The 25,043-nt window shown below is 34.8% G+C and overlaps 1 protein-coding gene across 1 annotated transcript in view; it reads right to left on the bottom strand.

Annotated features, from left to right (window-relative positions):
• The window catches only part of DPYD (dihydropyrimidine dehydrogenase), a 945,375-nt gene that overhangs the window by 544,620 nt on the left and 375,712 nt on the right, over positions 1-25,043 (bottom strand). The window contains exons 9-11 of the mRNA XM_025289449.3: positions 21,407-21,514; positions 19,498-19,667; positions 2,668-2,878 (exon numbers count right to left, since the gene is read on the bottom strand). Coding sequence (XP_025145234.1) covers positions 2,668-2,878; positions 19,498-19,667; positions 21,407-21,514 — 489 coding nt within the window. The remainder of the gene's footprint in view (positions 1-2,667; positions 2,879-19,497; positions 19,668-21,406; positions 21,515-25,043) is intronic.

Genomic DNA, 25,043 nt, shown 5'->3' with positions numbered 1-25,043 from the left:
GGCTACCCCTTGCCACATAGAAGTTGTCCGTTAAATATTCTTAAAAGGAATTAATGTATGTGTGGATAAATGAATGAATGAGTTCAGTAAAGAAATAAATATATTAAGAAAAGAGAAAATGGGCAAAGTCTGAACTTTTTAGAGGAAGAAAACAGTCAGTGACAGTGGAAAAGGAACAGTTAAAAGAAAGAGCAAAAAAAAAAAATGGAGTGTCATAAACAATAATAATGTGTTACAGTTTCAATTCCAAAGCACTTTCACATTATTTCATTTTAATTCTGATAACCGTCCTGAGAGGTAGAAAGAGTATGTATTATTATCCATGTTTTGTTACAGACGAAGAAGCTGAGGCTCAGATAGGTTAAGTGACATGGAAGAGTTTTTCAAACACAACTGTCAGATGCAGAAACTAGAATAAGGAGTGAAAAGATGACACCGAGTTTTGTGTGCAGTTCGCTGGAGTCTGTGCAAAGAGAGCTTGGGAAGGAGTGAAGAAGAAGGGTAGAAAAGCAGATTGATGATTTAAGAAAGAGGTTGTAAGTAAATATATTGAAGTATATCATACCACATATGCAATAATCACAAAAATATCACACATAAATCACATCACAGGAGTATTGAGATAGGATAAGATTCAGGGCAGAAGAGACACGAACAGCTTCTCTTCTTACCCAAACTGACAACTTGCTTCCTACAATCTGATTTTCACTCTATCTGGTAACATGTGCACATGAAAGTTTTCTTTGAAAGTATTGTTTCAAGATTTTAAATACCGCTTGGGTAAGATCTTCTTGATCAACTTTTCACAAATGATGTTTCTCTCTACCATTTTAAAATGTTTTCCATTCAAAAAACAGTATTGAATATATTTAGAAAGCAGCAGAGATGTGAATGCTATTTAACATTGCAGCTCTTCCAGCTCCCCTCTAACTGGAAAGTAGCTCTCATTAATGTCAACACTGAAGGTCCTCGTAAAGCAAGTAGTTCTATTTGAGGAAAATTTTCTCAAGCAGTTTGTTTTTCAAGTCAGGAGGAGGGGGAAAAAAAAGGGAAAGGGAAGGTCTAATCATTTTCCCTTGATTTCTCTAATGTATACGGGGTGAAACATACAGAGCCCTGGAAGAAACATACACAAGTAAATTTTGGAACAAAATTCACAAATAAATTTTTAAATGATTTAGTCAAATAAACACGAGTAAATCAGACTTTCTTTTCTTCTACTCACTATTTTAAATATTAAGTTAAATCTTTCACTCTTTACACACATACCAACATAAGCTTTGGAAAGCTGTATTCTATGATTCTCTGAGTCACATCTACTTAAGTTTGCTAGGGAAAAGATATATTTTCCTTAATATTAGAGTTGTCAGTTGTGGAACATAAATTTAAATGGTAAGATAAATTGTTTTTTGATAGACAAAAAATCAACAAAATTGCAAGTTAAGTGATTCAAATTTTTACTCAGTTTTCAGTCATATACAGAGCGGTAAGAACATGATGATCTTTTTTTAGATAACAGAATACAGTTTATATGTTGCTCTCTTTTTCTGTCCTGAACTCATCAATGAATAACAAAGCACACTGTGACTATGTCTGCATATCACATAAATGTCTAGATGAAAAGTGACAAATTCAGGCCATCATCCAACTATTTGAAAACATTTATCTTGATGACATTAAACATCTGGATGTTTCCAAATACCAAGATGTTTGATGTCCTGCAGATAAAATATCCTGATGAGTGCTTAAACGTTTTACTTATCTATTGGATAAAAATGCACATTTGCAAGCATTATCTTTTTCTGTTTCAGACACAAAATGTAATTTTAGCATGGATTTAGTAGGAAGCTATAGGAATCATCAGGTTTAGAAATTTTACTTACTCTTTTTCCTAATGAATCTTGAAATTAGAGAAACATCTTTCTTTATTTTCTTTTTAGTTAATAAAGTAGATGTCATTTTGACGGTGTGCAGTAAAAAGTAAAAGATTTGCAAAATGAAGGGTACGGAGGAACCTAAGCCTTTATGTAAAGTGGCCCACAAAAACGCTGTGTGCGAGGAAAACAACACAAACTAGTCTTAGTTGATTGGCTTATTATTCAGTTGGAATGTTATCTATTTCTTCTTCTCATATCTTGTTCAAAGCATTTTGTTCTTAGCATGTCCATTTATGCCACTTAGATGAAATGACAGAAGTTCAGACTTCCTAATTTGACAATTTTGATGTTTCTAGTGATAATTTGGTATGCGAATAATAGTAAACATGAATTCTATTTTTGACTATTCATTAGGTCTTAACTTGCTTGAATCACTGAAGATTGGCTATTACAAGTTCTCTGTCACATTTTCTTACTCTAGGTCTAATTGAACAAAAAACTGATTTTTATAGAGGAAACAAGGCAAACATTTAACAACGCAGGATATGTATTTTGACTATAAGCTAAAAAGAAAGATTAATGTTGTTTCCAATTCCCAGTACTTTAAATATAATTCTGTATAAGTATTAAATACCATTTCTAAGTCTTACAAATCAAGATTTCTTGCATTCCATACTAGAAGAAGGAAATGAATGTTCAAGTGAAAAACAATTCCCTGAAAGCTGGAAACCATTATGGCAGTAAAATAACAGACAACTGCGTAACACATTTCAGCTCCCAAGCACTCTACCTTTAGGATCACTCAGAACTGAGCCAAAGGCACTGATGACCACATCGGCTTTCACACAGACTATCTGATCTTCATCTTCATTCCATTTTCCAGTTTCATCTTGCTCTGTCCGAATAAATTGCATGGCAACAATTCTCCCACCTTTGACTATAACCTTCCGTGGAGACAAGAAAGGCAAAAATTCACATTTTTCTTCTCTAGCAAGCTCCATCTAAAATGAAACAGAACACAGAAAAACTTGAAAATGTTTCTTCTTGATTTAATATTGATTTTTAATTCAATTATTCATACTAAAGCTTATAATGTTTAAATCAACATGAAGTTTTTTCTTTCACCAAAGCTGAGATTCAGTTATCAGCTGTTCACATTTTGTAAATCACTGACACAGGAAGTCTTGCATTGAAGCTGTCATGTGGAATTTTATAGATCATGGCGAGTGTGCGTGCATGCTAAGTCGCTTCAGTCATGTCTGACTCTGTGCTACCCTATGGACTTTTGCTCTCCAGGTTCCTCTGTCCATGAGATTCTCTAGGCAAGAATACTGGAGTGGGTTGCCATGCCCTCCTCCAGGAGATCTTCCAGACCCAGAGACTGAACCTGTGTCTCTTGTCTCCTGAACTGGCAGGTGAGTTCTTTACCACTAGTGCCATCTGGTAAGTCCAGATCATGACATCACAAGCTATTTCTAAAGTTTTATGTAGTGCGTGCCCTATGGCTGGCAGTGTGTGAGGTTTCTCACTATAATAGCGTGGTCTCCTTATGCTTTTATTTCTGTAGGTTAAGTTCTCTTTTTAATCATCCCTTTTATGAAAATAAATTCTGATTATTACCAGGCTGCATATATCTAAACTAGAAAAAAGTCCATAAAGTGGGTGAGCAAGTCTCTGGAAGTAACTGATTAGAATGGTAGGAAAGAGAAAAGATTAGAGAAATTCTGTAGAACCAAGAAACAAGTAACATTTATTTTTACTTTCGGAAAAAAAAATGAAAATTTCAAGAAAGAGAAACAAACATGTTCCTCTTGACAAATTCCCAGTTATTCCACTTATCTGACATAATTTATTCTGCCATAAAATTGGACACCCTAATTTTTGTTTTTGTGCCCATAATGGGATGTCTATTAAGATAGAATGTTAAGATTTATTTATTCACTTCCTTTTCTACTTACTGTTTTGGGGGCCAGGCCTTTGTTAATGTGATCCTAACCCGTATGTTGACTAGTCTTTTGCAGGAAATGTAAAAACATCCCACAGAAGAGGTTGTGAGTGTGTCTAGTCTCATTCTTTCCCTACCCGATGGAAGAAAGGTAGATTCTCAGTTGACGAGTGAGGTTGAGAAAGCTGAATGTGTAAGGCTTCTAACAGGAATTATCTGGGCTACAACAAAATGAAAAAACTGAGACAAAAAGTAGCTTGCTCAATGTTTCAATGAAGCCATGGACCCGTCTCTCAGCACTCCATCCACGAGTGGTGGTTCCATCTTTGCAATACATCAGAATCACCTTAGAGGACCTGATAAAACCCTGCACAGGCTTACCCCCAGTTCTGTAGCACTGAATGAGGCCTGAGATTTGCATTTCTAACAAATTGCTAGGTGATGCTTTGCTGCTATTCCAGAAGTGACACTTTGTGAACCACGTCAGTTTAGACTATAGCTGCCTATCTCTGAACGTCGATTGATCTATACCATGAATTGTCAGTGAGATTAGTATCACCCATAAGGGAGTGAAATTTATTTTCCTCAGAGAAGAAAAATTCTTACATAACATAATAGCATAGAGTCACAGCATATAAACAGATACACAGAATATTTATGGTATGAAAATTACAATGTCATAAAAATCTAAAAATATCTAAAGCAACTCCTTCAAGGGATGATGATTTTTTTTTTAATTTGAAAAACACATTATTACATATTGGAATGAAGCTATTTCAGTCTATGTCTTAATTAAGATATTTTTTGAAAACTGGTTTTGAAGGCTTGAAAACAGCTCCATAAACTACTGTCACATAACCTTTTCCTTTTCATTATAAAATTAAGAGACTAGCAATAGCAAAAACAATAAATAAGTGGGTATTGTGGGTGGTAAATATACAAGCCAGTGGCTCTCAAACTGCTCATGGTTTATAAGGGAGAGAGAAGTAAGTGGGATTGAATCAGTTTGAAACCCACTTCCATTGCTTATTTGGGATAGTTGCTGAATCGCTTTGACCTTACATTTAAAAAGGGGATAACAATACCTAGCTACATTAATTGGTATGTGGTGTTGCTTAAGGCAATTCAGAAATGTAAAACACCTGAAGCAAGCTTAATTTGTACTGGTGAAATAAATGCAATTTATTTGAAGTTGTCTTTTTCTGAATTCACTTTCCCTCCAAATCATTCTTCAACCTACTCAGTAACACTTAGCAGTAAGATTATGACTCCAACATCAAGGTAACTCAACAGCAAAGGTAAGGAATAAAAAAAAAAGGAAAAGCCAAAAAAACTTATACTCCTCTTTAACTTTCTACAAAACAAAAATGTATGATGTCTGGAAAGCAAAATATTCCGTAAATACTTCTAATTAAAAGATAAATATAGTTGCATATAATGCTATGCTTTCTGTATCACTTCAGTCACCTTTGCATAAGGGAGTGTCTTATAGCTCACCAATATAAACCAGTTTACTGTGTTTCAAAAATGTCAAGTGATGCTAATTTTAATGATAATGGCAAACTTGACTGGAGAACAGTGCCAAATCATTATGGTTTGAGTATATCAATACATGATGTGTATTTATAATAGTACTCTTTTCTGTGAAGGGCAAAAATAAATTCCCGAACCAAGGATGCACATACTGGGAGCACGTCTCAGACTCTAGGGTGTGTTTCACGCCTTTCTACTCTTCTCTATGAATACTTATATAGTATATGTTATTATATGTAGATAACCTTATATACTTTTTACCAAATTTGGCCTTTAACTTAGAATGAGTTATTGAACACTGCAAACAAATCAAAACTTTTAAGAATTTACAATAAGATTAAGGTTGAATAAGATTTAGTGGTACTCTTGCATAGCTTTTGAGTAAAACTTATAGCCTAAAAACTATGTAGAATTATGAACAGGAAGAAACTACATTTTAATATGTCCTCAACTCACATAATAACTTTTCACATGCACCAGGGTTCATAACTTGTATTCAAATATTCAGTATTTGTGCCAGCTATCTGACTGTGCACAGAAGTCAGAAGGTATACACACTGGCCCCCAGACTATTCCAAAATTCTGCTTTTGAAACTTACAATGTTATTTAGTCTCTCAAACATTTAAGATTTGAACAGCAGACATAAATCACACTCTGTCCTGCTATCTTGCTATTCAGTTCAGTCGCTCAGTCGTGTCTGTCTTTGCGACCCCATGAACCACAGCACGCCAGGCCTGCCTATGCATCACCAACTCCCGGAGTCCACCCAAACCCACGTCCATTGATTCGGCGATGCCATCCAACCATCTCATCCTCTGTCGTCCCCTTTTCCTCCTGTCCTCAATCTTTCCCAGCATCAGGGTCTTTTCCAATGAGTCTGCTCTTCACATCAGGTGGCCAAAGTACTGGAGTTCCAGCTTCAACATCAGTCCTTCCAATGAATACCCAGGACTGATCTCCTTTAGGATGGACTGGGTGGATATCCTTACAGTCCAAGGGACTCTCAAGAGTCTTCTCCAACACCACAGTTCAAAAGCATCAATTCGTCTGCACTCAGCTTTCTTCACAGTCCAACTCTCACATCCATACATGACCACTGGAAAAACCATAGCCTTGACTAAACGGACCTATTAGATACCTAGATTTTCCATTTTACATAAAAGAGAATAACTTTTAAAGAAAAGATAGAAAGACATGACTTGAATATATATAATTATTTGGAAAGTATTGATATTATATTGAGAAAAGAACTGAGATAATAAGATTTACTGTAGTCAATAGGGAAATATTAGGAAAATGAGAAATTCAAAGTAAGCGAAGCCATATATTAAGTGAAATACCCTATGACTTATTTGTGGAAAACAAAGGAATTTATTTCCATTACTATGAAATCTATCTGAAAATACAAAAGTAATAATAATAAATACTTATATATTTATTTTTAAGTTCTTAAGACATAATTCATTTTAATTTTCACAAAGGAGATATAACATTTATATATTAGTTGCTTATTTTAAGTATTTAGTTTCAAAATTTTCTCTCTGTTGCAGCTCTAAAAGCCAAAAACACAGTGGGTACCATCATGATTTACAGATTGATCACACATTCTCAGTGATTCTCCTGCTTGCTGTCCCCATAAACAAACAATTGTGGGAAGAAGTATTATTTCCTTCCTACAGAAGAGAAACTGATGCTCAGAGAAACCAAAGGAATATTAAGAAATGACAAAATTTAGCTAAAAATTATGCTATGGCTAAATCAAAGCCCTGTGGTATTCAATTTTATTCAAAGACAGAAATTCTAGTATATTTGAAAGAATGAGACTTTGTATAGCTACATTTGTTGAATTTCAAAACAAGGCTAATTGGAACAGGAAAGAAAGGATCTGCTGCTGCTGCTGCTAAGTCGCTTCAGTCGTGTCCGACTCTGTGCGACCCCATAGACGGCAGCCCACCAGGCTCCCCCGTCCCTGGGATTCTCCAGGCAAGAACACTAGAGTGGGCTGCCATTTCCTTCTCCAATGCATGAAAGTGAAAAGTGAAAGTGAAGTCGCTTAGTCGTGTCCGACTCAGCGACTCCATGGATTGCAGCCCACCAGGCTCCTCTGCCCATGGGATTTTCCAGGCAAGAGTACTGGAGTGGGTTGCCATTGCCTTCTCCAGAAAGGATCTAGCCAAAGGCAAATTAAAGGTAAGGGTTTGGCTGGATAAAGGCTGTCCTCAGTGGAAAGAGGAAATCTAAGCTTCCTGGTCTCAGTAAGTTTAGAGGTATAATCACAAAATACAGGAACCTGGTGATGGACTTATGAACTCAATATTGTAGATTAGTTAATGGAGACTCCTTGAATACAAAGGAAGGGTAAGTTTAGAACAAAGAAGTACTACTTCATAAAGCAAACAGTAGAGACATAGAACACATTATCTAGAGATATAAAGATAGAAAATTAAAATAGAATTTAAATTTATTTATTTGTTAGACAATAAACTGGTACAAAGACAATATCTTACTTAACTTTCTATCCTCAATATTCAGCTGTGACATTCGAATATTTAAGAAATGATGAGCATAAGAAAATGAACATTTGGACAGATGCCTGGCAAATCAGGATATATTCTAGCCAATATGCCACATGAAAGGTTATCAGGTGGATTTCAGCCCTATAAGTATCTAATAAAATGACTGGCACACAGTTGACACTGAATAACATTTTGTTTACCACAATGAATGATTAATATGAAAACCCCAAAGATATTCAAGCTAACAAAATGACAACTGACTCGTAGTAAATGAAGTTGACAATACTAAACATTCATCTTAAAGCAAGGAACACTTAACATTTAGAAGACATGCTACCTGACCAGAGCATCCTATACTGTGAGTTTGAAATGAAAAAGCAAATGGTACTCCTTCTCAGTTGTCAGTTTCAGTGCCATATGTTTATGATGGACCAGAGTGACCAATGGTCTAGCTTCATGAAATAGGTCTTAACATTTTGTTGTTCAAATGAATCAGGCTCCTGTGCTAATAACTGGTTCACAGATGTCAGTGTTAGTGCCTTTTAATACCTAATGTTTGCTTATGATCATTGTGTGTGTGCTCCATCACTCAGTCATGTCTGACTCTTCACAACCCGATGGACTGTAGCCCACCAGGCTCCTCATCCATGGAATTTTTCAGACAAGCATACTGGAGTGGGTTGCCATTTCCTTCTCTAGGGGATCTTCCTGACCCAGGAATCAAACCTGTATCTCTTGCATCTCTTGCATTGCAGGTGGATTCTTGATCACTGAGCCATCAGGGAAGCCCCAGTGATCATTAATAATCAACAATTCAGTGAATTGAGTATATGAACATTTCTGTCCATGACACACATATTTATTTATTTACTTGTTTGATAAGCCTATTCTCATGAGGAACAACTGGTACACCAAGCAAATATACACATGTCTCTTGTCTTTTTCCCCACAAATAAATATTCAAGGGAATTAGATACAAAAGCATCCATAAGTTTCCATTTTTGAAGTTCAATAAATTGCTACTTTCTTTTCATACTGTCTGAGGGGGGAAAAAAAAAACACTTCTTAGCTTTGATTTTTACCTCCATATTCGGGGAAAATATGTGGTTGATGCAGAGTGAAATAAAAATAGAGTGCTATAGCATGCAATAAAGATCATCATTTTAATGATTAACTTTATGTAATGTGATGATTTGGTCTGATTAATATTACAGGCATCGTACTGTGGAAATTATGAAACAACATCATTTACTATAATTAAAAGCATGATGTCAACTCATTTTTAGATTGCATATAGACAAAGTAAGCATAGGTTATAAGCCATAATGAGCAGAACTCAAAACCAGCATACATTAAATTCTAATTGCCAAAGTTGGAGAAATGATGTGAAGAAACAATATTCTTTGTAAAGATTATCCTCTAACAGCTAGACATTCAACAAGTGATCAGTTCTATCAATATATGAACATGAGGACCTCAGAGATGTTATTTCAAATCAAAATTGTTTGATAGTCTGTACTGGCCAGTGATAATCTTGGAAAATATTATCTTTTACTTCATCACTATTAAATTATTCATACTACATAATAAGAACACTATCAATGTAGTAACTTGCCAACATTTATTAAGTCCTTATTATGTACAAAAATGGTGCTACGTGCTATAGTTAATAAAATAATTCCTACTTTCAAAAATCTCAGAAAAAGAAACAAATATGCAATTATATTTTGTGGTAACATATAAACACATTCTGTTTTAATGGCACATAAAAGGGTTATTTTAAACAGCAGTTGTGCAGGTCACAAAAGGGCTGCCTGAAAAATGTAAAATATAAACTAATCTTGAAAGATGAGTAGGAATTAGTTAGAAATTCTGGTATGACACAGATTATCTTCCTTCGGTGAGAGAAGATGTAGGATGGCAAAAGAGTTTATCTCAAGAAAGAAAGCGACCTGGTCAAATCCCCTTGTAAACATGCTAATGGAAACAAGCTATCAATCAGCATTTGCAACTGGGAGAGCAGTTATCCTTGTAATGCTTTTGCCAAGGTATACCTGCTAGTCTAGGACTGCTAAGGTAAACAAAACCTGGGATTTATGCAGCATAGCTCTCTCTAAACAGTCATGTTAACTATGTGACTATCTGAGTATAAACCGGAGATGTTTTATAGTTAAAACAACTTTGTTTTGTGTAAGTGATAGAGCTACTAATGTTACTTAGAGACTACGTTATTCTGGATCAAAGCATACCCTGATGCAACAAGATGGCAGTCTTGTACCTTTTCTTGTTTACCGCACACTTCATGTTTGCTTGTATCCTTGAAATTATTAATAAAGCTGGATACAAGTTATAACTCTAATTCCTGTGAGTTTGACTTCACAATCCAATCTTCTGGTTGTTTTGGTTACCAGGGAGACAAAGGAAGATAGAGAAAGAGACAATAAACTCTGAAAATCTACTCCTGATCACATCTCCTTTAATTTATTAAAAACAGCTTAATATATTTTGTACTTTTTGACTTATACAGACTCACAGTCTGTGGTGGAATGCAGAGCAATTGATGTGCTTACCAGTCTCTGGAATATACAAGCTAACTCTGCAATTATTCTTTTCTAGGCAGAAGTTTGCTGAAACCACAAGTTGAGGTTACTTTTTTTAGTACTTCCTATGGTGTTACAAGCATTTGGCATCTTTTAACTGTAAGATTTTAAAATTGAAGAATCTTGAACAGAAAGAAACATTTCTCCAATGAGAGTTGTACTACACATTGGATACAGTTGCCCCTGAACTATGCTGTGTCATGATGAAGCTACAAAAACCAGAGATGCAATGTGCGGCATAATTTAGAGGCTTAAATGCCTTTGCACGGGTATTACGAAATACATCATTTTTAAAAGAAGAGAGTATTTTTAAACATTAGTCATTTATGACTGACAAAATGTTCTTAAATCTGATGAGCTTTTATTAATCCTCATCTTAGATTTTGCTACAATCAAGCTATTAGTGGGATATCTCACAAGATATTTGTTAGAATATTTGTTGGAATACAGTCAAGCTATTGTTGGAATGTCTCACTAGATTATCTTCTGTATTAGGTTGGTGCCTTTGTAATACCTTCTTCAATCTTGAAATGCTTCTTCATACAAATTCTGTACAAATTAGGATCTTATGTCTATGCAACTTGCTAATCCTCTCTGATTCTATATTTTTTACTGATTTTTAATTTTGATTTCATATATTGCTTGGTTGAATTTCTTTCTTTTTTTCTAAATTCACAGCTATCTTTTCAGAGTTTGAAGGCCAAGGAAAATTGACATTTTCAATCTACTTGCAATGCTAGGTTGATATTGTAATAAAATAAACTTTAAAAATTTAGATTAATATATATGGATAAATAATTGAATGAACTATTTATTCAAAAGCTATCAGAAGTAATTTTGAAGTATATATATGCATAAAATATAAATTACATATTTTAATAACTTTATATTCATTTAAAGTCTTCCTATAAGGTTTTCAATGCCCCTAAAGTACTTTATGGAGAAGGAAATGGCAACCCACTCCAGTGTTCTTGCCTGGAGAATCCCAGGGATGGGAGCCTGGTGGGCTGCCATCTATGGGGTCGCACAGAGTCGGACACGACTGACATGATTTAGCAGCAGCAGCAAAGTACTTTATTCAACATGCTTCACTGATCTGTTGACTTGGATCAAGCACTATTCTACATTTTCAGTCAAACTCAAGTTGAATGAGCCAAACCATTTGAAGGAGATTGCACTTTGTGTGATGAGGATAAAGTATAAAGTAACTACTCTATAAGTGTCATAATATAGGAAGCATAAAGAACTGTAAGGTCTCACAGGAGGGAGAGGCTAATTAGGATGGAGCTAAGGAAGCCTTCAAAGAGAAAATGACATTTAGAACAGACCTTGAAGGATGAGTTTATCTTTTTTAAGAGAAAAAAAAATCACTTTTAAAAAGAATGACAATTTTTTTTTGGTTTTGTATTAACTCATATGTGCTTTTCATTTATATCTTTTAAACTGCATGCATGACAAATATGTTTTTTAAAATTACACAAATTAGTTTTTAATATTTTCAATTTATAAAAAAGGAAAGAAGATATTGGGAAGCTGAGATGAATATTATTAATGGAAGAGGATCTTCTAAATTTCACATAAAAGTTAATAGAATAATGACAATATAAAGTTTAATAGAGTAATAACAAAATGCCATTGTTTAATATAGTTTGATAATGAATTGACACCAGTTTAAAACGTGCACTATTAATGAATCTGTGTGTATGTATGTGTATATAATATATATTATATATAAAACTCCAGGAGATAGTGATGGACAGGGAAGTCTGGCATGCCACAGTCCATGGGATCACAAATAGTTGGACATGACTTACCAACTGAACAACCACAGCATCAATACATACATGGGAAAGCCGGTAAACTTTTTGAAAAGGTACATTGTTTTTAGCTCTACAGATATTCCTAAATAAACATGATGTAGCCATCCCTTGGGATTTTTGAAAATAAGTAAACATTTAGAATATATATAATCTTGAATGGGCACAAGCATCTTTTGGCTTCTGGCCTGTTTACAGTCCTTGTTTTTCACTTACTATCTAAATTATCACATGTAGTGTAGAATTCTGACAGTCTCACCTGTCAGTTTCTTCAATATCCATGTCTTGATTGCAGCAGATTTTACCTCACCAACTGACCGGGGACACATTAATTGCAACTTGTTTCAAGTGTAGTATTTATAGATATTGCCAAAATTTTCAATACAGACTTCCTGTCATTTCATGAAGAGATAAAGCCTTCCTGTCCACATTCTGTATCATTCGCATATTTTTCCTAAATGTTCAAAATACACAACTTGGGGAATAGAAGAAATTTTAGAAGCATATAGTTATAACACTGATTTTATAGATGGGCATATCAGACTAAAATATATAACCTAGACCCAAGTACTTCAATTTTGGGTTAATTCCTTTTGTGACTATTCCATTCTCTGAAATTTCAGTCTTTTCAAAAAGGTAAACACATACAGATCCTTGGAATGTCATTCCAACATCATCATAAATTATTAAAGACGTATTTAATATCTTAGTACCAGGAAAGTCCCTAACTACCATTAATAACTTTGTGTGCCTGGGGACAATTGTGCATTTGTTTGTTTGCAGGTATCTTCATATCACTAACCTAGCTAATGGGTCTCTGATTACTTTCCATGGAGACCACCAGCTCAAATGATGTGCAGGTGGCAACTACTGAAGAGCTGCTATAAGCATCACCTTTAACTAAGCAAAATTAATTTTGCCAGCTTATAAAGGTTATTTTCTAAAAATAGTCCCAGAGTCATATTTCTTAAAACTAAATAAAAACTAGAAACCATTAGCTACTGGTAAGAAAAGGCATATTTAGCTAGTAATATTTAGATGATGAAAGAAAATATGGATGTAGCTTCAACATGATCATTTGACCTTAAAAATACTTCAGAGGAGACCTGCAGATCATGCCACATTAATGATCTATAATGGGGAATGCTCTGTGGTACCAGAAGGATTCAATTAAAAGATACATATTTTTCACATAAAATGCATTTTTTTTCAGAGTCGTGGTAACATGACAAAAATGAAGACATTTTTGACTAACAGACCAGTCAATCTGCTTCTGTTATTTTATTATTAAAAATAATAAAGCAGTATTATCAAAATAGCTGACCTTCTTTATAGCTAAAATACATGAAAACTGGCACTGTCAAAGTTAAATCAGTTATTATTCTGGCAAATGAACAGGTAGAATAAAATAGTGAGCCCAAATAAAACAACAGAGGTAATGTATATTAGGAATCTGCTGCATGATGCAGGGAACCCAAAGCTGGTGCTCTGTGACAACCTAAAGTGGTGGGAGGTGGACGTAGGTGGGAGGGAGGTTTAAGAGCAAGTGGGCATGAGTATGCCTATGGATGATTCATATTGATATTGGCAGAAACCATCACAATACTGCAAAATTATACTCCAATTAAAAATAATATAAAAAAAATCACAGAGGACTTCACTGGGGGACCACTTGTAAAGAATCCGCCTGCCAATGCATGGGACACAAGTTAAATCCCTGGTCCAGAAAGGCCCCACATGCGCAGGATACTAAACCAGTGCACAACAACTAATGAGCCCACACTCCCTGGAGTCCATGCTTCACAACAAGAGAAGCCACCACAATGGAAGCTCACGCACCGCAACAAGAGAGTTGGCCCAGCTTGCCAAGACTAGAGAAAGCCCACATACAGCAACAAAAACTCAGTGCAGCCAAAAATTAAAACAACAGAATTAAAGATCTATCGTGTTTTGCTGCTATTGGGAAACCGAATATGTTTCTTGGTATGTTCTCTGTATGTGGGACTGTGCTATTAAAATAATTTTGTACTGCATTCTTCTCAGTAATAATTAATAAGCACTACAAAGTCCTTCCCCAACCTTATCCATTAAATTTATCAACTCAAGTGGGTCTGTTGAGTCCTGACCTTCATGCCTCCTTTTAGGGATTCCCAACAGCCTAAAGCATTTCTGCAGTTCTATCTGATCTGTCAACAGCTTTTAATACCAGCATTTTGGGGGATTCTGTTATCCTGTGAAATTTAATCTCACCTATTTAAGCTTGCAGAAAGTTCTGGAGGGAATTATTAACAGATTTTCCCTCATCTTCTTAGAGGATAGTGCTGAATGATTGGCTGGTTTCCCTAAGGACCCTTGGCTGTGAAGTGCTAGTTTTTCAGTAGCATCCTATTTAGCATGTGTGTGAGGCCACAGGGGAGACTGAAAGACATTTGGAATCAGAATTACATCAATATGCTGATGATGCCTCCACATCTTCGTTTCATCAAACCTTATATTCTGTAGCATTAATGCTTCCTTAACTAAGATGGAAAATGCCCCAAAACAGCACACTGCTTATAGCTCTAATTAGACAGTGGGAAACTAGATCGATGATACATTAGAGCAGTGGATCAGCAGCTTCAGCATCACCAGGGAACTTGTTAAAAATGCAAATTCTCAGGCCCACCCCACACCTACCAAATCAGAAACTGGGATTGGGCCCCAGTAAGCTGTGTTGAATAAGCCCCTCCAGGTTATTTTGATGCACACTAAAGTATGAAAACCTCTGATTAGTTAAGTGGGATGTGCTTGTCACTGCAGCATCTATTGGGTAGTGATTCTTAACTTAGTAGATTAAAACATTTATGGATCGAATTATATGGTTCTTTGTTATTAACCATGTAAAAATTCCTTGTTAAATCTAACTGGCCTAGGTAGTAATTTATATTTGCCATTAAATGGTGAGAAAACTTTATTTTTTTTTTTTTTAGTGTTTCAATACTTTATTCCTAAAATTAATAGATGATTAAGACATTTGCAGAAATCACTTAATATAATAGATAAACAGACCAACCAAAGCAAACCACAAACAGTGAAAGAGAAAACAAAATAAAATGGGTAAAGCGTAGTGCAGACACCTCCTCTTTCAAAAATCACTTGAGGATTAGACCACAGCTTTAGATATATACATGCAGACATGCCTGACAGTGAGGCCTTTTACCAACAGACAAATTATGTTATTTTCAAATTCCATCCAAGAGTCAAAGCCCAATAAACAATATACATATTTGAGAAAAGCTCTAAATGTCAATCTTCATTGACTTCATAGAAACCAAATGTGATTGCAGTTTGTGTATATTTGGGGTAGAAAGCATATGAGAAATAGAAGAAATACAAAGAAATTAGATTTGGTATTAAATTCTTCATATAGGTTAAAAATTTGTCTCAGGATATTCTCTCAAAATCTGTTATCTTAAAATAGATACATGATATTGACTTAGCAGTTTCATAAGCATTAGCACTACCATGTCCTAGGCCTCTCTGATGTATGCAAAATTAAATAATGGTCAAGAGGTATTAACTTGCCATATCTACAAATACTGAAAGTCCTCAGTCTGAAAAATGCATAATCACAGGCCAGTGATCCAACCCTAAAATCCATGCACCTTCTGTTGCTGTATTATTCCTTCTTTAACCCTGAAAACTTTTGCCTAGAATTCGCAAAAGAAACTTCAAATGCCTTCTGCTGTTAACAATTAAGCTAATTTGGCAAGTGTTAGCTTTTTAAATGCTAGAAGCCCTGGATGCTTATTTTCTCCAGAAAACATTCATTCCGCAATTATTTATTGAACATTTTTCATGTGACATTCATTGGGCTAGGCAGGGGAAGAAAAAAAATGATGACATAGCATAATTCTCATAGGGCTCACAGCCCAGGGGTTTTAAGACAATGTAAATGTTTTCATTTCTTGTAAACTAATAATAAACATCCAAACATTTGTTCTTCTAGTTTTAATTAAGCCCCAGATCTGGTTGAGTCTACTAAGTTCTACTGCAGGCAATAAAACAAGTTATCCCACCAACCCATTGCTTCTTCCCAATGCTTTGATGACCATAGTTCATCCCACCAAGGCTTGACCTTCTGACTGAGCGATGCCTGGAGTTTGATCCTTTCCTTCCTATAAACCAGTCACATCAACTAATAGCCTTGTTGTTGTTTAGTCACTAAATCGTGCCTGATTGTTTTGTGACTTCATGGACTGTTCCCACCAGGCTCCTCTGTCCATGGCATTTCCTAGGCAAGAATATGGAGTGGGTTGCCATTCCCTTCTTCAGGGAATTTTCCTGACCCTTGGATCATACCTGCATATCCTGCATTGCAGGCAGATTCTTTACCACTGAGCCACCTGGGAAGCATCTAATAGCCTACTCTCACAATTAGACCCTGAATAGCCTCCCTGCATCTAACCCAATGGAGAAGGTGATGGCACCCCACTCCAGTATTCTTGCCTGGAAAATCCCATGGACAGAGGAGCCTGGAAGGCTGCAGTCCATGGGGTCGCTGAGGGTCGGACATGACTGAGCTACTTCACTTTCACTTTTCACTTTCATGCATTGGAGAAGGAAATGGCAACCCACTCCAGTGTTCTTGCCTGGAGAATCCCAGGGATGGGGGAACCTGATGGGCTGCTGTCTATGGGGTCACACAGAGTCAGACACAACTGAAGTGACTTAGCAGTATCTAACCCAATACCCTCTTCATCAATTATCAATAGAACCTTCCTTTTAAAATTTAACTCACATCCTGGTGTTTGTCTGGTCAAACCAGTTCAAGGATTTCCTCTTTCCTCAGTAAATACTAGCCTTTGGAACACTTATAAGACCTCATCACATATAGGCACATATTATCCTCTCATACTTGGTTCCAGTCACACTGACTTTTTTTTTTTTTCTATTTCTAGAAGTCTAAGAAACTTCCTCAATCAAGGGTGAATGCATTTGCCTTGATCTGTAACATTTTTCTCCTAGATGTCTACATTTCCTCAATGTCTTCATTTTTATGCCCAAAAGAAAGAAAGTGAAGTCGCTCAGTCATGTCCAACTCTTTGCAACCCCATGGACTGTAGCCTACCAGGCTCCTCTGTCCATGGGATTCTCCAGGAAAGAATACTGGAGTGGGTTGCCATTTCCTTCTCCAGGGGGTCTTCCCGACCCAGGGATTGAACCTAGGGATCAAACCCAGGTCTCCCGAATTGGAGGCAGACACTTTAACCTCTGAGCCACCAGGGAAGCCTATGCCCAAAAGTCATAGTGATAGAAAGGCTTTCCTGGGTCACCCTGTTTAAAATGGAAATCTCACCTTCTCTTTCACCATAACCTCTCCCCAAATTCATACTTCTTATAGTCTTATTTAAATTTTTGTTCTGCATTGCATTAACCACTGTTCAACATACACTTATGTGACAATCTACTTGCTTGATCGAGTATCTTTCCTTACCAGGTACGAGCTCTATGAGCACAAGATTTTCTATCTGATATGTTCACTGCTATATTCCAATTGCCTAAAACAGGCTTGATACACAAATGATGCTCAATAAACTTTAAGCTGATTAAACAAACAAGCAAACAAAACTTCTACCCTCTCAAGTGATTATCTGGTCTCATTGTGTTTGTGTGTGTGAGTGTTTTCTACTTATGTAGAAGAAATAGCCACCACTCATTTCTAGTGACCCTTGCCAATGGAAGATGACTACAATATAAAGTATGAAGTAAACTGACATTGCCATTCCTGTGTGTCTTCCCTTCCAAATTTCAAGGTGCTTTAGATTTAGAAAAATAAGATGTAAAGTACTTAGTTCAAAATTGTTCAAGTACTTATTATTTGCTGAGGTCCTATGCTATACATGAGGATATAAAGATGAATAACATTAGCTCCTGTCTTCTCTCATCTTAAGCAAGTCACTTTACTCCAGGATGACTATTTTCCCTGTATTTGTACCAATGTAAGATTGCACTTTTTTTTTTCTTTTTTGCTCAGTCGTGTCTGACTCTCTGCGATCCCACGGACTATACAGTCCATGGAATTCTCCAGGCCAGAATACTAGAGTGGGTAGCCTTTCCCTTCATCAGGGGATCTTCCCAACACAGGGAAGATCTCCCTCATTGTGCTAATTCATGCCTAAAATAGTGCTCCAGAAAAAACTCCTAGGATTATAAGACTATCTCCACCTTAGATTTGAAAGTCTGAAAAAGAGTGGATGGAGAAAAGCCCTGGAGAATAAAGTTGACATTTTAAACTCAGTCATGAACCAATGGTGACTCTGGTATTTCAGTGAGATTAATCTGTAATGTAGTTAGCCTACATGTGACAAATTACCTATTGACTACAGTTATAATTCTTGCCTAGTATAAAGACTCCAAATACGTTCAGGAATTCTAAAGCAAATCAAATTCATAATACTGATTTGTATAAAATAAGTAATTTATCTCTCTATAAATACATTTGGTTCCTGTTCTCAGAGTTAATATCCTTTATAAGGTATTATCTTTCTTAACATTAAAATTTGAGACCTCTATGGTACATGTACCCAGCTGATGTCTCAATCAAGATTGGTCACCAGTCTCCTGTAAGAATGATATGATTTAAAATCTGTCATTTTTAGTAGTTAACTAATTAATTCTAAATAATGCTTACATTAGAGCTCTTAAAAAATAAACAATAATCCCCTTGTTCTATTGGCTTCATAGCATAATGAATTGACTATGACATATATATGTGTGTATATATATATATATTTGAATGTAGCTTGTAAATTTGGTTTACAGAAAATTTTGACTGTCTCTAATTACCACATTCTCCTAATATCCATGCATCATTTTGGGAAGAGTATCTATTGTTAGGATATGGAAGACTTAGCACATTCCACTGTTACTAGTCAAATACAACATCTTTCAATGATATTAACACAGAGTAAGAAGCACTTGTGAAATGACAAAGATAAATTCATTTTATCCAAATCAGTGTTATAAAATAATTTTCTTTTCCTTTGAATGTCTGTACTAAAAAATAGCAACTATGGGTAACCCAGAAATTTTAAATTTGCACTTCACAATCTGAAGAACATTCTAGTGATTTAAACTAAGAGCCTGAGCATTAACAGTTATATCTTCTAAAATCTGTTGCATTACAACTCCATATTTTCTGATGGTTTTTTTTTTTTTTTTTTTACCTCCTCAGGGACAGCTCTTATATTAACAAAGCCTTTTCTGAAGACGATGAACACTCGGCGGGCTCCACAACGCAAAGCGGATGTTGCACAGTCGAAAGCTGTGTCTCCAGCTCCGAGTACAATCACGGCTCCCCGTATCGACAGCAATGGAGAGTGACAGGCGCACATTCCTGAATGATGAAAGGAAAACCCCATTTTCAAGTAGAGAAACCATTTCTGCATGACAGCTCAAAAGATACTTGTACTCAAAGCAGTGTAAAATTGCATCTTGCAGTTTTCCAGGATGGAGTGTCACTATCAAATTATTCTGCTTCATTGAAAGACAGTTTTATTCCCACTTTAAAAATATGCTCATATATGTAATTTCATAGTCAATACCTTTAACTTCTTTTTTTTTTCTTTCTAGAAGGATATCTATAACATATTTTGAAGAGTTTGAGTCTTAAGAAGCTGGAATTAACCAATTAAAACTCTCTTTGTCAAAGTTGTGATGTGTATTTTTAACTTACTGTCATTAAGTTTTTTTTTAGAAGGAAAAGAGTGATCCTTGTGATCTGGGTGAATAAGCTGCAGTATTTCATTACAACATTTTATTTAGATATCATAAGAAATCTAATGTGTAGATTTCTAATGTGTAGCCCTGCTGTATATTATATTAGGTAAATTTTAAAAATTAACATGCTGAGTCTGTTCCCTGTATGTAACTGAAGAATTTCTAAGAATTATTTTCTTCAAATAGTTAAAATTTTTCCCTTTGTTTTTTTTAATTTGTTTTGCTTTTCCCTGGTTTTGTTTGTAAAATTGAACAATAAAAAATATTAATCTCCAAGTGAGCATTTTTCAACAGCATTTATATAAAGATTTAATGTCCACATGAAGATTCTTTTAAAAAGTGAAAGGCAGGTGCTTGCTATATATTAGGTAGCATTGTATTATTGGATTAAATAAAATTGGTGACAAGATAAATTACTATAATTTTTGAAATGGTACCAAGATAACTTAGTGTTATCATTTTGCTTGAAAGTTTCTGTTTGGGGTTACATAATTAGCCCTCTGTAACTCTCAAATACATACTATGTGTACTAAGATATTCTTGCTTCCCTAGCAAGCATCATGTTCTCTTGGAAGAAAAAGATAAAGATTGTACACAACTTTAGCTGTAAAATTCTGCAGATTGATCTAAGAGAGGCAGTTTCTTATATTTTTCAATTTAGGAGAATAAATGTAAGTTCTTATGTTGCAGTAGGTAATTATATGTTAGAACAGTTTAAGTTAAGAATTCTTTAAAAGTATATATTTAAGGAGTTTGGCTATTGGTTTTTAGGGAATACCCTGTAGTTTTCTTCTCACTAAGATGATGACCCTAGCCCAGTCACAGCAGAAGACAAGCACAGCTTCCGGTTCATCTTCCCGTGTTATGTGAAGTGATAGCACACGGAGACTAGGTATTAGGGTAGTCATCAAAATGTTTTACTTTAATTTCATAAAACTGTGGTTCAAGAAGGGACTGAATCTTTCTGCTTGTGTGGATAGAAATAAAGAAGACACGATCACTTGCCCCATTTTAAAACAAACAAACAAAAATAGTTCCCAAAGTGAAATTGCTGCAGTTTCTTATAAGAACACCTTCTGATGTTTGTTAAGGCACTCTTATTTTGAAGCAACTTTTCATAATGCAATTTAGACCTGTATATAATACAGTGAAAAGTCCTTATGATGATGTTCGATTAGGAGGATGGACAGTTATGTGATTCTGGCTAACAATCATATCAGATTTTTTTTTTACTTTGCTATTATGAAAGATGAACAGGAGATCTGGAAATTTTCCTACTGAGCCTGGATTTAACATAATTGTATAATACATATAACAACATAGGCAATATTAGGAACAGAAGACAATTGGTGATACCTGCTTTACTGCTTTTGGCTACAAGAGGCAGAAAGTCTTTGGAAGTGTAAAACCCTTGGTCCTGTGTCAGGCCTTGGAAGATGTGATCCTTCTTGGGTTCTGGCAAACCTAAGTAATACAAATTTATAAAATATTATTAGCAAGAGGAGTGACTTTTCTTACCGACCGTTAGAAAGAAAGTAGAAAGCTACACTCATTAAAATGATGTGGTTCTAAAAGAAAAAAAATATAACCAAATTAACATAAAAGTGTACAAAAAACAATGTAACAGACCTCAGAGTGTACTTTTGATATATAATTTTTGTACTTGATAAATTGTACTTTTGATGTACATGTAAAGCATACATCATAAATCACACATTTATGTACACATATACAAAAACATGGATACACCCACATAGTGTTAAGAGGGAAATCCGCTTATATTCTTTCCTCATAACAAATAAAAATAATATTTCTGAGTACTAAAGTGCTAAGTATAAAAAATTCATCAAGAAAACTAAATGAAAATGTGAATTTGTATTTATCTAGTTCCTGAATATGGAAGCTAATTATAAGGGGGAAAAAAGACTAAAAGACTTCAAAAGAAAAGAGTTTTACCACAAAAATTCAACTACTTCTACATTTCAAAATATACACAAGTTAAATAGTAAATGATTAGCTAGAAGACTATTTTGACAAAATGTCTTTTCTATATAAAGACATTTCTCAATTTTAATAAGAAACATTAATTCTCAATAGAAGAATAAACAAAGATAATAAAAACGGGATAAAAAAAAATACAGCTTATAAGCACCAAAAATCTTAAACCCTTTAGTAATATAAGAACTGTCAGTTAAAACAATAAGATATGATTTTTCTTCTATTAAAAAGTAAAGGATTTAAGAAAACTACACCATATGGCAAGGTTAAAAATAGGATTTGTTATGCTCCTTTGGTAGAAATTTAGTAGAAACTGGTGCTCAAATTCTAAAAAAAGTTTTGAATCTATCATAAGAAAACACTAAGACATGCAAATAAAGGTTTAATGTACAAAAATGGTAATTGCAAAAAAAAAAAAAATGAAAGAGAGAGACAAAGAAAGGATAGTGGAATACAAAAATGCCAACAGAATGAATAATACAGTTTTATTTTAAGAAAAGAAAAAGATAATAGAATAAAATGCAGATACTAAAACAAACATTTGAAAAATGCGGTAACAGATTGCAATAAAAAAACAATTTTAAATAAACCAGCAGGACACAAAGCATTGTATATTCAAGTTTTGTAAAAAAAAAAAAAAATATATATATATATATATATAATATAATCTGAATAGTGATCATTTCTGGGAGTGGGATTAAGGATATTCCATTGTGTTTGTTTGTTTGTTTGTTTTTCCTTATTTGCCAAATGGTCTGTAATATTCATGTATCAACTAATTAGGAAATAATTGCCAACAGTTTGAAAAGAATATGAATAGGCAGCTAAAATGTTTTCAAACTACAATTGAAACAAATCTGATAGCTTTCACTCCACTACAGGAAAACTTTTCATCTCAATTCCATAAGGAGGAAATTTAAGTTTAATGTTATTTACTATTTAAAATTCAGTCGACCAATAGGCCATTCCAGAGAAGCAGGAGTTTATTTCAGAGTTAAATGAAGGGCAATGGTAGTTGGTGGATACAAAGAGCAAAAAGCATGGCGCAAGGGATGAGTTTTGTTGTGTGAGATAAGGTAGATACGATATTTGACCTGAAAACTGAATGGGGCTTGTGGATTGAGTTTGTAGCCAGCAATAAACCACTCCTGTCCCTTCAAATTAAATCAAACATTTTTCTTCCCTGTCCATCAGCTCCTCCATTTACTCCCCGAAAACATTTGCCTTTTGTATTTAGATTATTCTAAAAGCATTATTTTAAGTTATTTTAATTATTTAAGAAAGGTAAACAAATCATTTGACTTGCCTTTGTCTTACTTCTCTATAACTGAAAGGAGGATAAGTTTATTTCTTCATTTGCTGACCTTGATGAATATACTTTAGTCTATTTGTAACATGGCAACATATTATATTACATTACACTTATTCCTATAATTATATTACATTTATTACATAAATGTGTGGTTATTAATGTAATTATTTTAGAAAGACTGAGATGGGGGTGGATACACTTACATAAATAAGAGGTGACTAAGTACTTGAATATCCTAATGACAAAATAATTTTTCTCAAAAGTTATTAAGATGATTGTAGTTTAAGCTACATTTGATTAGTCAAAGGAACATAAATCATTTTATATACATATATATAAATAGACATATATATTTAAATAATGACATGTCACCCCTCTTATATTACTATACCACAGAGATTGTGTATGTTCTATGATACTCATTTTCTCATTTTCCTGTTAAAAAACAATAAACAACAAGGAAAATAATGTGAAGTGTTTTGCAATTTCAAGGTGATATGATAAGGAAAAATGTTTAAGGCAGATCAAAAACAAAGCACAGAGAATGCAAGTGGTGGATAAGAATTCCAGTTTCTGGTAACAAAGTCTAAGATCATTCCTTTACTAATTCCTAATCTGATCTTTTTCACTATTTGCTAGGACTAAGGCAAAATGGAGATTTACATCTGTGCTTAATTTCTATAGACCCACTGCTAAAATAACTGTTATATAAAGAAATGCAAGGCATTCTTATTAAGTGCACTAGCTGACCCACAGAGATGATGACTTTTTTTCTCTCCATGAGAACTATTTCATGAGAAAAAAGCTTTGGTAAAATTTAAATTTCCCTTTTTCACTTGAATCAGACACTGACAAAGATGACTGTGTTTCCTGTTTTCACCCCACTCTGCATTTATCACTGTAATGAATTTAACATTTACTAGCTCAGATTCTCCCTGTAAATGTTCCGGAGGGCACCAGTTACATATCCTGACCTATAGATATTGGCTTGAGGAGAGGAAAAATGAGCCAGTAACTAGACAGGGTCATTATGACTGGGTTATCTCTGCAGCCTATTTAGCCATATCCCAGTTCACTCACACTTTGAGATTACCAAGGTCCATGGAGCCCTTCTCTCCCACCTGGGTGGCTGGTCATCCAATAGGACCATGTATCTGAACCTCTTCTCACAGACTCTCAGGTACTCCAGCCCAGCTGTCAGAAGAACCCTAATCCTCTGCTAACCATGACGGCTGTTGGGTGATTAGGAATAGGGTTTTTCATCAGACTTTGGCATGAGTTCGTCCTCTCCCATATTTCTGACTGTGGTTTTCTATAAGTTTCTATGCTAGTTTTATGCATACCTAGCTAAGTATGCCTGTCAAATTATCAACCAAACACTAATCTAGGTATAACTGTGAAGGCATTATATAGATGTAGTAATATCTATAATCACTTGATTTTAAGTAAAGGAAATTACTTCAATAACCTGGGTAGGCCTCATCCAATAAGTTCAAAGGTCTTAAGAAATAAAATGTTGTTTCCTTAAGGAAGAAGAAGTTCTGTCTGTCTGCTGGCCTGACCTATACCTTTCAGATTTGTCAGCTTCCACAACTGCATAAACCGAATTTTTCAAATATATTATACCACTCTTTCTATCTTATATTTCCTAAAGTTTTTATCATTTGAGAGAGCCCTGAAATA

This window comes from Bubalus bubalis, chromosome 6, assembly GCF_019923935.1.
Source record: "Bubalus bubalis isolate 160015118507 breed Murrah chromosome 6, NDDB_SH_1, whole genome shotgun sequence".
Taxonomy (NCBI): Eukaryota; Metazoa; Chordata; class Mammalia; order Artiodactyla; family Bovidae; genus Bubalus; species Bubalus bubalis.
The sequence above is the reverse complement of the archived record's forward strand: the minus strand, read 5'-3'. Positions and strand labels throughout refer to the sequence as shown.